The following is a 15852-nucleotide window of genomic DNA, read 5'->3' as shown; positions in this document are numbered from 1 at the left end:
CTTTTGGGCAAATGCCCATTTCCCGGTTCTCGTTCTTCTCATGGATTCGGGAGTTTCTGTGACATGCGCACTCGTCTGTTTCACATTCCCACGGCTCAAGCTTCTGTTTCTAAATAGAATTGATATTTGATATATTGATATGTAGTGTACTGTTAGCTACATATGTTATGTGGCTGTTCACACCTTGTCGGGCTCTGATAATGACCGCCACCTCAGGACGCGTATACCGCCATTGCCGGGTCTACTGTTGGTGACTGCAGATTTGTTATTTTGTAATCTATGACTTTGAATATCTTGTTCATTCATCCTGTGTTTTATTAAAAAAAAAATTTAATTGTGTATAAAGTGCTAATAAAGTTTATTAAAAAACAAAAAAAAAAAAAAAAACAGCTGTCTGAGTTACTGCGCGACCCGGAAGCGGAAGTTGTGGGGCGGAAGTGTCGTCTGCAGCGCGTTGTTTGTCCCGTGTGTGAAGTGTAGACCGGGCCGGCAGCGTCGCCATGGCGGATGTAACCGCCCGCAGCCTCCAGTACGAGTATAAGGCGGTGAGTGCACCGGGGACACCGGCCGAGAGTCTGCGCTATCCGCCGCCGGACACACACCAGCGTCACTGGCTGAGCTGGGACTTGTAGTTCTTAGTAATGCTGTTCCTGGGCTGCACTGTCGCAGTGTGTGGCGGGAGCGCGGCCTGATGTGCCGTGTAGCTGCCGCAGAGCAGGTGCCTTATAGTGGAAGTCTGGGCCGGATCTAATGAGTCCTCTGTTTTGTTTTGATCTCTTGCAGACAGTGTTGTTCCATGTTCTGTAGGAAACAAGCCTATTTCTTATAGAACAGCATTCTTCCTGAATTTAATGTGACTCTCTCACCAGGTTTTTTTCACCAGATCTGAGCGAGGGATAACGTAGGGGCAGAGATCCTGATTCCAGCTATGTGTCACTTACTGGGCTGCTTGCTGTAGTTTTGATACCATTTTCATCGACAGGAGATTATCACTAGAGGACTAGTAAACCTGCAGAGATGTAGTCCTTCATAAATAGAGATAAGCAAATTGGCTTATTAGTGAAGAAGCTGCAGCGGGAACCCGGATACCTGGAGCGCTCCCAATAATCAGCTGTTCGGTGCCCCATCTGCATGTGCCACGGGTGTGTGACGGTAACAGCACATGCATGGACAGTCTGTGTGTTGGGTTCTCCATGCATGTGCTGGGGCGCCGAACAGCTGATTATTGGGAGCGCTCCAGGTATCCGGGCTCCCGCTGCAGCTTATCCGGTAAGCCCTATAGCTTGCAGAATAAGCCCTGACCCGATCAAATTCGCTCATCTCTATATATAATCGCCAGTTGGGACTTTCCGCCGCTGTCCCCTGAATCCCATAAGGCACCGCGGCAGTGTCACAAGGGACATACACGTCTCCTCTACTCCCACGCACGCGCAGTAACAGCCCCAACTGTGCGCTCTACCCGTGCGTGCGCGGTAACGAGGCGTTTGTTACTGCGCCTGCATGGGGAATAGCGGTGACGTCTGTTTTATTTGTGCAGCCGCAGTAACAGCCTTACGGCCACGGCCTGCGCAAGTGACAGATATACGTCACCACTATTCCCAGTAACAACGATTTTTGATTACCTCACGCAGCACAAACTTCTCCACAGTCCCATACTGTGTATGAAATGGTGCACGAGGGGTGAAAGAGGTCAAATGACACAACACATACAGTACAAAAATGCAGAGGGATGATATAGAACAGATATGTGGGAAAGCACAAACGGTGTGAGACATGTCCGCTGCTCCTGTCAGCACCACTAAGCATACACAGATGTTAATATCACCGCACTCCCGATGCGATAGCAGCCGGTCTATTCCTAGTCTATTCATAATCGTGAGCTGTGTAACCCTTCCCCCACCTCTGATAGGCAGCTTTCTGCCTATGGATTACCAGGGAAGCACCACACAGGAATAGGTTATAAAATGCCTTTATTAAATATTGATGGCAAAGTAAAAACAGCAAATATCTGTACGCATAGCAGGACTAGGAAACAACACATATAATTGTTTCGCAGCTTATGTAATACCGACTAGTCGCTCCTCCACTGAAACTGTGCAAAACAGAGGAGAGTTCAGTCGTCACAGGAACACAGCTATGCAAATCGTGTCATGTCCCTTCCCACCTGCACATGGAATACTGGGATTCGTGCACTGTCGCAATCCGATAGTGTGCAGTTACTGCTGACTTTTCTTCTTAGACTGGACAAATGCTTTAAAGAGGGTTTCACCAAAATCATAAGTTATCCCCTATCCATTCATACTATAGCGTACAATATGCTACAACTCCTGGGACCCCCGGCAAGCCGAAGAAGGCTCTGAATGCTGCCATCTTGAATGAAGCAGAGGTGCACATGCTTGACATCGGCTCTATTCAATGTCAGTGGGGCTGACAGATGCAGTGGAGATCTCTAATTGGCTTTTTCCTTGTGTCCCATTGGCAAAGAATGGAAGGAGCTGAGCTTGTCCAAATCCACTCCCTCCTTGGGATCGCTCAGTGTCCCAGCAGTCCGACCACCAGCATTAATTATATTGTTCCCTATCCAATATATAATCTGTACAATTCAATTGGAAAACAAACTGACATCTTTTTGAGTGAATTGGCTGCAGCGGTCAGGTGAGTAGAAGAGCAGCTCAATGTCAGGCTTTTCTCGTCACCTGACTGCTGCACCAGATTCCCGGCGGCAGCAGTGCTGTCCCCTCCAAGTTGAGCACTCATTGCTTCCATAGCTGGCGTGGAGTTTGGCATCAGCTGGGGTCTGGAAGGTGATTATCCTACCACTTTTTAACTTTTTCATTTATTTTAAGTGCATCTGTGCCTTAAAAAAAAAAGTGTTTTCTATACCAGACAGCCTCTGTGAGAATCTCATACACACTGCAGAAAATATTTGCTAACTAAGTTGATGCGGCATGTCAGTTTAGGCTGTGAAGGTTACTGTACATTTCATGCTTTGCATCATTTTTATGCTAATATTTTATGGTCTACAAATTGCGTTCATCACGGTCCTGGTAATTACCATAATGTAAGTTAAATTCATGATAGATGTAAACTCCCAGGGGTCCAGGTATTGTATCTATCTTACTTGCTTAGAGTCTGCCGTTTCTTAGTGTTTCTGATCAAGCAGCTTTCTCTTTCCTAGAACTCTAACCTCGTACTTCAAGCAGATCGTTCCTTGATCGATAGAACCCGCCGAGATGAGCCCACCGGAGAAGTGCTGTCCCTGGTGGGAAAACTGGAAGGGACCCGCATGGGAGACAAGGCCCAAAAAACCAAACCGCAAATGCAGGAGGAGAGAAGAGCTAAGTGAGTGCTGCCACGAGGACTAGTCATTGTTGTCATTTCTTACCTTCACTGAGATTAGTTTTCTACTCCAAATGCAAAATAGTCTAAAGAAAACCTTTATAGTCATCCTGGTACATGGCAAAATCATAGCTGCTCATCGCCTGCTTCTTGCCGATGATTCGCTTCAGACTTTTCTTGTTTTCATGTCCTCAGTTACAGCGACCTACTCTTCAGTATTCACAGAAGCATACAGTGTTTGTATTATGAGAATTGTAACTAATTGTATCTAATTGTATCTTGCAGGAGGAGAAAGAGAGATGAAGACAGACATGACATAAACAAGATGAAAGGTTTCACCCTCTTATCAGAAGGAATTGATGAAATGGTGGGGATTATCTATAAACCCAAAACCAAAGAAACTCGTGAGACCTATGAAGTCCTGCTCAGCTTCATACAGGCGGCACTAGGAGACCAGGTACACGTCAGTTGTAATGCTTTTGCCTACCCTTAGGTTCACATTGTTCCATTTGCTTGCTCTTTTATTATTTATTTATATTAAAGGGACTGTTGGCACAGAATGACCATTCACACCAAGTACAGGTGCTCGGTGCATCACGGCGGGGCCAATTGTTTATATTCATTTTCCCATTGTTTTTCATCTATCGCCGCTCTTCTCTGGTTCCATGAAGCCAGATATGTCCATTCAAGAATGGGGGCAGGGGTGTTTATAAATTAACCCCATCGTGAAGCAACAAACAGCGGGATTTAGTTTTAACAGTCATTCTGTGCGGACAGAGTCACTTTTGAGCTAATTGCAATTGGAAGTTGGTCTTAAGATACCAAAGTAGAAGATTGGTCTCCTAATGTAGATATGTGTTCTGCTCTCTTACGTCAGCCAAGAGACATCCTTTGTGGTGCAGCCGATGAGGTGCTAGCCGTGCTGAAAAATGACAAGCTACGAGACAAGGAAAGAAGAAGAGAAATAGAGCAACTCCTGGGCCAGACAGATGACACGCGCTACCATGTGCTGGTAAACTTGGGCAAGAAGATAACGGACTATGGGGGTGACAAGGAGATTCAAAATATGGGTGAGCATACTAATAATTAGATTTCAAGTTTAATTGACTTGAGAAGTTAAAAAAAAATAAACGCATGTGTGACAGTGTTTCATTTCTTACAAAGCAAGGATTAAGACATGGAGTTGCCTGCAATTCATAACAAAATCACACCATAGCTAATCCCTCAGGTCACTTCTGTTGACGTTTCGAAATTTTCAATACTGTCACCCACCCTATTATTTGAGTCTGTCAGCTCAAAATGGCTGTTCAAACCAAGCACTGACACCGGAGGTATCCTTGGCGCAGCCGCACACTTCAGTGCACCTTCGCATCTTTTTGTTCTCCATCCATTTCCGCCGATATACAGTAGATGGAAAACAAGTGGTGGGAAGGTGCCATGAACTGACAGGCGACACCATGGTGCACTGAGCATCTGTGCTTGGTTTGAGCAGTTGTTCTGCTCTGACAGACTCCCTGTAACTATATACCGTATATACTCGAGTATAAGCCGACCCGAGTATAAGCCGACCCCCCTAATTTTGCCACAAAAAAATGGGAAAACCTATTTACTCAAGTATAAGCCTAGGGTGGAAATGCAGCATTTACCGGTGAATTTCAAAATAAAAATAGATCATTATTTCCCCATAGCTGTGCCATATAGTGCTCTGCACCGTTCATTATTTCCCCATAGCTGTGCCATATAGTGCTCTGCACCGTTCATACTGCCCCATATCTGTGCCCCATATAGTGCTCTGCACCGTTCATACTGCCCCATATCTGTGCCCCATATAGTGCTCTGCACCGTTCATACTGTCCCATATCTGTGCCCCATATAGTGCTCTGCACCGTTCATACTGTCCCATATCTGTGCCCCATATAGTGCTCTGCACCGTTCATACTGTCCCATATCTGTGCCCCATATAGTGCTCTGCACCGTTCATACTGCCCCATATCTGTGCCCCATATAGTGCTCTGCACCGTTCATACTGCCCCATATCTGTGCCCCATATAGTGCTCTGCATCGTTCATACTGCCCCATATCTGTACCCCATATAGTGCTCTGCACCGTTCATACTGTCCCATATCTGTGCCCCATATAGTGCTCTGCACCGTTCATACTGCCCCATATCTGTGCCCCATATAGTGCTCTGCACCGTTCATACTGTCCCATATCTGTGCCCCATATAGTGCTCTGCACCGTTCATACTGTCCCATATCTGTGCCCCATATAGTGCTCTGCACCGTTCATACTGTCCCATATCTGTGCCCCATATAGTGCTCTGCATCGTTCATACTGCCCCATATCTGTGCCCCATATAGTGCTCTGCACCGTTCATACTGTCCCATATCTGTGCCCCATATAGTGCTCTGCATCGTTCATACTGCCCCAGATCTGTGCCCCATATAGTGCTCTGCACCGTTCATACTGTCCCATATCTGTGCCCCATATAGTGCTCTGCATCATTCATACTGCCCCATATCTGTGCCCCATATAGTGCTCTGCACCGTTCATACTGTCCCATATCTGTGCCCCATATAGTGCTCTGCACCGTTCATATTGCCCCATATCTGTGCCCCATATAGTGCTCTGCACCGTTCATATTGCCCCATATCTGTGCCCCATATAGTGCTCTGCACCGTTCATATTGCCCCATAGATGCTCCACATAAATCTGTGCTGCTGCTGCTGCAATTAAAAAATAAAAAAAAGGCCATACTCATCTCTCTTGATTGCAGCTCCCGGCGTCTCGTTCCGGTGTCCGGTCCCGGCGTCTCTCTTCGCTCTGACTGATCAGGCAGAGGGCGCCGCGCACACTATATGCGTCATCGCGCCCTCTGACCTGAACAGTCACAGCGCAGAGACGCCGGGAAGATGGAGCGGCGGCTGGAACGCGGACAGGTGAATATGACATACTTACTTGGTCCCGACGTCCGGCTCCCTCTGCCTGTCACAGCTGGTCTTCATTGCCGCAGCCTCTTCCTCTGTCAGCGGTCACCGGCACCGCTGATTAGAGAAATGAATAGGCGGCTCCACCCCTATGGGAGGTGGAGCCGCCTATTCATTTCTCTGAGCGGTCCCACGTGACTGCTGAAGAGGGGAAGATCTGCAGCACAGAAGACCGTGGGACGGCAGGGGGAGCACCAGGATCGCTGGGACTAGGTAAGTATGCCTCAGCGCCCTCACCCGCCGACCCTGCCACCCACCTTGACTCGAGTATAAGCCGAGAGGGGCACTTTCAGCCCAAAAATTTGGGCTGAAAATCTCGGCTTATACTCGAGTATATACGGTACATTAACTTTTTTTTTCCTTCTTACATTTTCAGATGATAATATAGATGAGACCTATGGGGTCAATGTTCAGTTTGAATCCGATGAAGAGGTAAGTGACCTGTGCAGTATATAGGTGAGACTTCTGTATAGTCTATTGGCCTGTGTTAAATATATGTGTAAATGTTTCCTGTCCCATAGGTGGGGGATGAAGATGTGTATGGTGAGGTGAGAGATGAAGCCTCTGATGATGATATGGATGGAGATGAAGCTGTTGTGCGAGGGACACTATCTGCAAATGTAAGAAGCCGTGGAATATTTCTCATTATAGCAGTTTTATATTTTGTATGTACCTATCTTACCTGCACATTACAACTCATTTCATACAAAGCCATTGGCTGTGCGGATCTCGTGTATCATGGCTCAAATGTTGCACTTTGATAGTATACGTCTCCAGGCAGATGGTCCTCTGCTTAGTCTTGATCTGAAGGTCAGTGCGTTGTTATTGACACCATTTCTTCCTTTCTTCCCTCAGCTTGTAACATCTGGAGAGCTCATGAGTTCTAAAAAGAAGGATCTTCATCCTCGAGATATCGATGCCTTCTGGTTGCAGAGGCAGCTGAGCAGATTTTATGATGATGCCATCGTATCCCAAAAGAAAGCAGACGAGGTTCTGGAAATCTTAAAAGTATGTATTTTTCGTGCATATCCATACTTCAGTTGAATTTGTATACACATTTCCAAAAAAATGTATTTCCTAAATGTCTGGCATTGTAAAGGGGTTGTCCACTACTAAGACAACCCCTTTTCGTTCCCCATGTATGGTCCTGTTAAAATAAAAACACTTATAATCATTTCCTGTGCCAGCGCCGTTCCAGTGGTGTAGGTACTTACATTCACGGGACTCACATGAGGTTGTCATGTCTCATAAGCCATGCACCCCATCAGCGTCTGCTTCATTGTCCCCGTCTTTGGACATATTGGACATCAGTAGGGCAGAAGCTGCTCTACCTTCCTCTTGATGTTCAATACATCTGAAGGTGGGGACAGTGAAGCCAGCGCTGACGGGGCGCAGGGCTTACATGACATAACAACCTCACGTGAGACCCAGAAACGCCAGTGTCGATACAGCATTACAGAATGCTGTAGATAAACCCCTGATGCCTGTGGGCTTAGCTCACCCTCGATTTTGGGGGTGACAGGTTCCCTTTAAACAGGGGTTGTTTGCTGATAATTATCCATTGATAAAAATATTGCGAAATGTGTTAACGCCGTGACTTTTCATTATATGGTGGCTATTTTTTAGTGATGATCGAACGTGCTCAAGTGCTAACAGAGTGTCTTCGGCATGCTCGGTTAATATGTTCAAGTCCCTGCGGCTGCATGTCTTCACAGCTGTTCGACAGCCACAAAACATGTTTTTAGGCAATCCCTATATGTGTTGCGGCTTTCGAACAGCCGTGAGACCCCAACGTATTTTTCGAGCACACTGAAGGCACTTATCATCTGAGCATGCTCGGATAACACCTTATCTGAGCACGTTCGCTCATCACTACTATATATCACGCAATGGCAACCACTTTAACTTGTTTGACCCTGGGTATTATTTTATGTAACCCTAAGAACTGCAGTCATTTTGACAGTTTTTTTTTTTGTAAATATTCATGTTCCCCCTCTTGTATTTAGACTGCAGGAGATGATCGAGAATGTGAAAATCAGCTGGTCCTGCTTCTTGGATTCAACACTTTCGATTTCATTAAGATTCTGAGACAGCATCGTATGATGAGTGAGTGCTCCCTTCCCCGTGGATTAGGATGTTTTATATCCACCTGCTTCATATCTCTCTTTGTCAATATTGAGCTTCTTACAATTTTCAGTTAACCTAATAATTATTGGAATCGTTTTTCTTTTTTTTTCCCCCAGTTCTGTATTGTACTCTGTTGGCCAGTGCTCAGAGTGAAGCAGAAAAAGAGAGAATTATGAATAAAATGGAGTCCGACTCTGAATTATCCAAGTATTTGTACCAGCTACAGGAAACCGAAAAGGAGGATTTGATTCGGGTGAGTGGTAATGACTAGAGACAGGTGGACCCCTGGATGTTTGGGTTTGGCCTAACAGTTAAAAAAGTTTGGGGGCCCGAACATCTAGTGTTTGCCACACTGTCATGTGCTTCACAGCGCGGCAGACACGGTGGTCAAAAGACAGCTTAGCCTGTAGCTGCGGTCGGAGGTAAAACACTTTTCTCCGGTCACTGGCGTCTGGCTGGTGGGACTACTACTCCCATCAGCCTATGCCTGCTGCTGCTAATAACAGGTGTGGCTGATAGGAGTATGCTTTTCCTCTTCATACTCTGTTTGCCGCTTGTTACCTTGGAGACCAACCACCACTGCTAAGGCAGCAGAACATAAGCAGTGCTTACAAGCTCCTCCCTGTTGAGCTTGTCAGCATTGTTTATTGTTTTGATGCTGGTCAGGAGTACTAGAGCGCGTAGTTACCTCCTAATGCTGGCCAACTTCATCACAGTGCTTACATGCTAGACAGCTACGGAGGTCGGTCTCCTAGGCAATGAGCTGTAAACAATAGAAGTGTTCATATCTAAACAAAGGCTGCAAATTTTAATTGAAAGATAATATGCCCTATACAATAGTGTACGGATCTGATCTGTTTGGTGACGATCGGTACGTACTACTGTCGGGGTCGTCACGACAATACCCTTCATCCACCAGTCATTCCAAATCAGATTAAAAGCAGTGGTACCGGAGTGAAGAATGAGTCAGACACAATGCTGGTTCAAACTCAGTCTGCTTATGCTTCCACACGTAGTGGTAACCTCACAGCAACGACTGACTTTATTTCCTAAAACACAATATTACATGATCTATTGGGGGAAGGTGTGCAGAGGGCGGGGTTAGGCGGGGGTTAAGCAATGTATCTAGTATTCAGTCCTTCTGGTTGGTCCTGACGTCATCTGATGAATCTTCCTTTGTCCACATCTTGTCCACATCGCTTTAAGTATCATTTCCAGAGAAATTATACTTGTCCTTCTGGAATGTGTAGCTTGTTCCTTCAGCCGAGTGAAAGTGGGGCAAAGGTGAATACTGGGAGCCATCTTAAATACAGTTAAATTTGCATCAGCAAGCATGAAAAAGAAAAACTTATTGTTTCCCAGCATAAGTATATATTAAAGTACAAAAAGTATAAAGATAAATATATTTTCACCTTGACAATCCCCCCTAAACACTAAGTTTTTCCCTAAAAAGAAAGATCCTTCGAGACTGTCCATGTGATGGGGAAAGGGGAGGTGGATTTCTTCATCCAGACACCTCAGAAGCTCTCCCCTTGTGAGAGGCCTCCAGGCAGCTGAACCCTTCACTAGCTTCACATGGAGTTCTCCCGCTGTCCCTAAACTAAATCTCTTAGCATCATCTGAGAGTAAAGGGGTTTTGTCTATCTTCTTGAGGGGGACGTACTTAGGGATCTCCCCTGGATCAGTACCATCGTACTCTAGTGGGTCTACTTCTTGGTTAAGGAAGGTGCCAGTCGGAGTTGCCTCAGCAATAACCTTTTTATACAGGGGAATAACACAACAGAGGATTATCGATCCAACTACAAGAAGGGCAATCAGTACTAGACAAGCTTGTTGAAGGAATCCTTTGAGCCCACCCAACCAACCGGAAAAGAAAGATGTGTCTACTCCAGCATTAGTTTTTAATTCTGCTGCTAACCCATTTATCTTCTTAAGGGCTATGATGGTCTTCCCATTTACCCCAGAGTTCTGAGGGATATAGGTACAACATTCCTCTCCCACCATCCCACAGACTCCTCCTTTCTCAGCTAAGATCATATCAAGGGCTAGTCGGTTTTGGAGGGTCATTCTAGTGTTAGGGCTCAACTCCTCAACTACACCTTGGAAAGCATCACAGGTAAAATTGACAAACCTTTGTTCACTGTAATATATGTAATTGATCCAATCAACATTTCTATTAATCTGCACTTGTGGATTAAAGAAGCAAAGCTAGCATAGATCTGGTTCTCGGCTTTAAATTGGTCAGGCACCCCCCTTGGCATTCCAATGCCATCGACATTTACCAATGGATCTTCTTCATAACTCATGTGGAGCTGATCGAGACTTCTCCTTTTTCTGGTATATTCATCAGGTGTCTCTGGATCCCAAGGTAAAATCTTGAACTGCATAGCTAGTTTAACAAGGGTACATTGACCTGTCCAGGCATTAGGCAACCTAGGACGGAGCTTACCATCTCCACATAACCAATAAATATCGTACATATACTGTGTATGATTAGTTAGGAAATCAGTATCCAGGGAACTGTTCTCTTTGCAGAACCCTGTCTCGAAGACCCCTACTGGTGTACCTGTAGTGTCATGGGAATTATAGCAGGTATAATTATCAGCAAATACGGTTATCCCCCCTGGGACCTTTAGTTTGGGTGCTTCATGAATTAGTGGGACATAATCTGACATTGTATCTTACCCATTCTAACCATAAATTTGTCCTTGGGGCTGTTTGTGTTTCTATGGAGAAAACTTCTTGCCAACTGAGACCTGGAATGGGGATTACTTCGTTAACTATATTTTGCAAACGTTCACCTGGGCCTGTTTTAGCTGTACTGGTAACGGGGGTCTTGGTTGGTCTGAAGCTAATATCCTGGAGCTGTATATGGCCTAAATTCCCATAGTATCCACCGTTAAACACATTATGAAAATATCTTCCCAGCACAATTGTTATCTCTGGTAACACATATATAATACTGGATAATTCCCTCTACCACCCGCTGAGTCTCGGGGCACTTGACTACATCGCAGAAATCAAATCTCCAGATATTTACCGGGGCCGTTAGGTTTTACCCAGAGAATAGTGACACCGGAATTCTTATTTACAATAGGGGCCGAGGAGGTAGGGGCGAGGATGGCCCCCAGCCTCTGGACCAAAAACAACAGCAACATTTTCCTTCGATCATCACTATGAGTAAGCGCTGGTCCGGTCTCTTTTACAGTATGAAGCGTGGATTCAGGTGCTCTTTCCTTCAAGTTTTACTGACATAGCTTTTCACGACCATAAGACCACCAGACTTCAAATTGTGACAAATATCGGTTTCTGTTGAATCTGGAAGGGAAAAAGAAACTAAAACATGGGTGTTAGCAACATTTTTTACTAAGCTGAATAACATATTGAACAGCACAGTCAGTTTCTTCTGACAACTACTGAGACTGAAAATTTGCAACTGAGAACCTAGCACCAAACAATATCTCATATGGGGACAGGCCATGTTTTGCAATAGGGGTAGTACGAATGTGTAAGAGCCCTGGCCATGGAGCCGTAGTCTCCTGCATCATTTTGGTCAATTGTCCCTTCAGTGTGCCGTTCAGCCTCTTAACTTTCCCACTGGATTGTGGAGAGTATGGAGGGCTACAGTGGATCCAAGCATTGTCAGAACCTCCTGACACACATGAGAAGAAAAGGCCGGGCCTTGGTCACTTTCAACAACGTCTGGAACACCATATCTGCATATAACTTCCATCACCAGTTTCTTTGCTGTGGTCTTTGCAGTCACGTTGGTAACGGGGAATACTTCTGGCCAACTGGAGAACATGTCGACAACCACCAGACAATATTCATACCTTCCAGACTTCGGCAACGTGATGTGGTCCTGTCGTCCACCTGGAGCTTTTGGAAAGGATAGTCGGGCTTAGCAAGATACTTTGGGGGTACACGTTGAAGTTGACCGGGATTGCAGATCTGACAGATACCTCGATGTGTGGGCCCATGCGCCCACGTGGCAATAGCAGGGTACATCTGCTTAGGGAGACACACAAGTTGGTCCTTTTTCCAGCGACCATTGTCCATACGTGCTCCATCAGCTTCCACTGCTTCACTTCTTCCTTTGGAGACATTCTCTGCATCGTCATTAAGCGGTCTCGCGGGGTCCGACAGAAAACCTCAGTCTGGCATAGATCATCAGGTTCCTGTAGAGTCAGTGTTTCTTGTAACTGTTTACGCTGAGAGCGTGTGGTCACCATAGCCTGTATGGTCTGTTCAACGGGTAGAAGAGCAGCGGCTTTTGCTTGCATATCCGCAGAGGCGTTACCAACAGTCTGTGGCCTGTTCCTTAGTACCGTGCTCCTTAACTTTGATAATGGCCACTTGAGTAGGTAATTCGATTGAGTCCATGAGGGTTTTAACAGCTTCAGCATTCTTCACTGAGTCCCGGCAGTAGTAACAAATCCTCGATTGGTCCATAGGGCTCCGAAATCATGAGCAATACCAAATGCATACTGTGAGTCCGTGTATATTAGCCCGCCTGTCTTTGGCTTGTGCTGACAGGGAGGGAGGGAGTGCAGCTCCGTGCACTACAGTGTCTTCCGTAGTAACAGCGTATCCTGTGTGGAGTCTGCCAAAATCATCACCATATCTTGAACAGTCTTTCAGGGCCTTGTAGAGAGGTAGCATTATGCGGGATGCGTCCGGTATTCACTGACAACAATAAGTACATAGTCCAAGGAAACGCTGGAGCTCAGTCACATCTTTTGTAGCTGACGGCTATTTATTTTTTTTTTTCTTTCTTCTGTGAGGTGTCTGGCACCCTGAAGGAGACAGTGACCCAAAAATATCACTTGACCAAGGCAGAACCGAAGTTTCGAGGCCGAAACCTGCCAGTTCAGATCTGCCAGATACTTGCGAAAACTAACAGTGGCAACAATGGCTTCCTGCTCTGTCTGTGCACACAATAAAAAACAAAAAATTACCCACATACTGAAGCAGCATAACATAAGGATATTCTAACTGACAGGGTTAAACACACTATCCCCCCTATTTTTTTTTTTTTATAACACATCTCATTATGGTCATCTACATAGGGGTTATATAACGTAAGGACCATCTGACCATCATCTTGGCTCACCAACTCTCTAGGTCTGCTCAGGTGCACTTATACGTCCATCATATTATCTTTGTCTGTAAAATGGGAAAGGTTTGTTCTCAGGGTCAGCCAATTATTTTAGCGTAGCTAGCTAGTCAGAGGGCTTCCAGGGATAATACTCCTGTATCTGTCTTACACTACCTGGTGTGGTTGGTTCTCTGGTGGTGGGGGTGACTAGATGACCGGTTGGGGGTGACACGACATGCTGGTCTACAGCTCCTTCCCAAAAGGATTACAGTCAGCCTACTCCCAAAATTAATGTCCCCACAATCCTGTGTCAGCTTTTTATTTCACTACATGTGATCTTATCTGGACAGGAATCAGTGTAATTCACTTAGATTGGGTTGCAGCACAGATTATACAAGTATTTCTCCAGTCTGGGTTTGTCTGACCGCAATATTTACAAATCCATCTGTCCTGTCTTGGTCTGAGAATTAACATGGCGAGAGAGATTTCCAGACACAGGGTTAAAATGAATATTGGAGCGTAAGACTGGATTTGTGTAAGGGAGGGGGAGCTGGAGCTGAAGTCTTCTGCTTCTTGGGCCACTGATAAGGAAGCGAGCTGCGAGTTGTGTCCTTGAAGCTGCGAGGGGAGGGGGACTAGAGAGCGAGTGAGGATCGCTGCAGCTGCTGATACAGACTGGGTTAAACTCTTCTGGACTCAGCGCGTACTGAACCAAGGACAGAATATACACAACTCCATATTCTTCAGCGCAGCTAGCCCCCCTTTCTCTGGCCCGCAGCACAAAGAGGAAAAATCACAAACAATTCACGCACGGGTTCACCCCTCCCATTGGGTGTCTCGGAAAACCACACAGAGTGACGAAATACAGCAGTTCTCAGACTCAATTAATTTCTACAAAACCTTCACACAATTCCTATGCCAGAACACCTCAGAAAAACTAATAATTGAGGTATTTTATAACCAAACATGGGCTCTGCATCTTCTGAGCCTCCCTCTCCATCAACCTCTTTCCATCCCTCGTTCTTTAAAGCTCGCGCAACTCGCAGATGAGCTTGTGCTTGTTCTAACAATCCTTTATCTTTCAACATGCCCTTTTTGTTCTCTATGAGATTGTGCCATGTAGACGGCTGCAATCTCCCTGATGAGGGCAATCCTACATGCTTGTACAATCTCTCAACATTCTTGACTGCCTTCTTCCCCTCCCGTGACTCTACTATTGTCTTGACTTCCACAGCATCCTCATCTAACCTGTGGGGCACGGACTTCTTCTGCCATAAGAGACGTAACATGACTCACAGAATACTACGCCCTTCTGCAGTGGCCGCTGACAGCGACAGCAACACTTGTGTCCTTAGCACGGAGCCTCACGTTCGACGTGCTATGAATAAAGAGCCTCGCGCTCAATATTTTTCCCTAACCTGAACACCAGTGATTACAGTCTGCCCTGTCACGATATTCTAAACATTGGGAGGCGGTCTCCTAGTGAGACCCCTCCACTGTGTTTCTGGTGGTCCCCCTCTTGGGACGTCTTAATTACCGATATGTGCAAGTGTGTGCAAGTGTTTCTGGTGGTCCCCCTCTTGGGACGTCTTAATTACCGATATGTGCAAGTGTGTGCAAGTGTTTCTGGTGGTCCCCCTCTTGGGACGTCTTAATTACCGATATGTGCAAGTGTGTGCAAGTGTTTCTGGTGGTCCCCCTCTTGGGACGTCTTAATTACCGATATGTGCAAGTGTGTGCAAGTGTTTCTGGTGGTCCCCCTCTTGGGACGTCTTAATTACCGATATGTGCAAGTGTGTGCAAGTGTTTCTGGTGGTCCCCCTCTTGGGACGTCTTAATTACCGATATGTGCAAGTGTGTGCAAGTGTTTCTGGTGGTCCCCCTCTTGGGACGTCTTAATTACCGATATGTGCAAGTGTGTGCAAGTGTTTCTGGTGGTCCCCCTCTTGGGACGTCTTAATTACCGATATGTGCAAGTGTGTGCAAGTGTTTCTGGTGGTCCCCCTCTTGGGACGTCTTAATTACCAATGTATGTGCGTGCAATATCACAGAGGCCACGTCTCCTATCCCTTCTCAAAGCCCGCCCCAATCCACAAACTTCTCAATCTTTCACTCTATCACTACTAGGCAACAGTCACGGGTAGGGTGGTTGAATGGAGTACAATGACCGGTGGAGGAGGTGTGGTGTACACGAGGACGCGCAGAGTGCGATTTCTCTCAGTTGCTGGTTCGAAGCGTGGCACGGGATCGCGCTCGGTCTCACCACTCGACCGGTCACTCCCCAGACCCAAGGAGACCACA

General features: G+C 46.1%; 1 protein-coding gene across 1 annotated transcript in view; it reads left to right on the top strand.

Moving 5' to 3' along the window:
• Positions 1–419: 419 nt before the first annotated feature.
• Positions 420–15852, top strand: part of SNRNP200 (small nuclear ribonucleoprotein U5 subunit 200) — a 73030-nt gene continuing 57597 nt past the window's right edge. Inside the window, exons 1-9 of the mRNA XM_069766616.1 lie at positions 420–545; positions 3179–3342; positions 3625–3796; positions 4217–4409; positions 6703–6758; positions 6848–6946; positions 7182–7334; positions 8333–8432; positions 8570–8706. Coding sequence (XP_069622717.1) covers positions 501–545; positions 3179–3342; positions 3625–3796; positions 4217–4409; positions 6703–6758; positions 6848–6946; positions 7182–7334; positions 8333–8432; positions 8570–8706 — 1119 coding nt within the window. The 5' untranslated portion in view covers positions 420–500. The remainder of the gene's footprint in view (positions 546–3178; positions 3343–3624; positions 3797–4216; positions 4410–6702; positions 6759–6847; positions 6947–7181; positions 7335–8332; positions 8433–8569; positions 8707–15852) is intronic.

The sequence above is a fragment of the Ranitomeya imitator genome, chromosome 4 (assembly GCF_032444005.1).
Source record: "Ranitomeya imitator isolate aRanImi1 chromosome 4, aRanImi1.pri, whole genome shotgun sequence".
NCBI lineage: Eukaryota > Metazoa > Chordata > Amphibia > Anura > Dendrobatidae > Ranitomeya > Ranitomeya imitator.
Note: the sequence above shows the minus strand (reverse complement) of the source record. Positions and strands in the feature narration are given on the sequence as shown.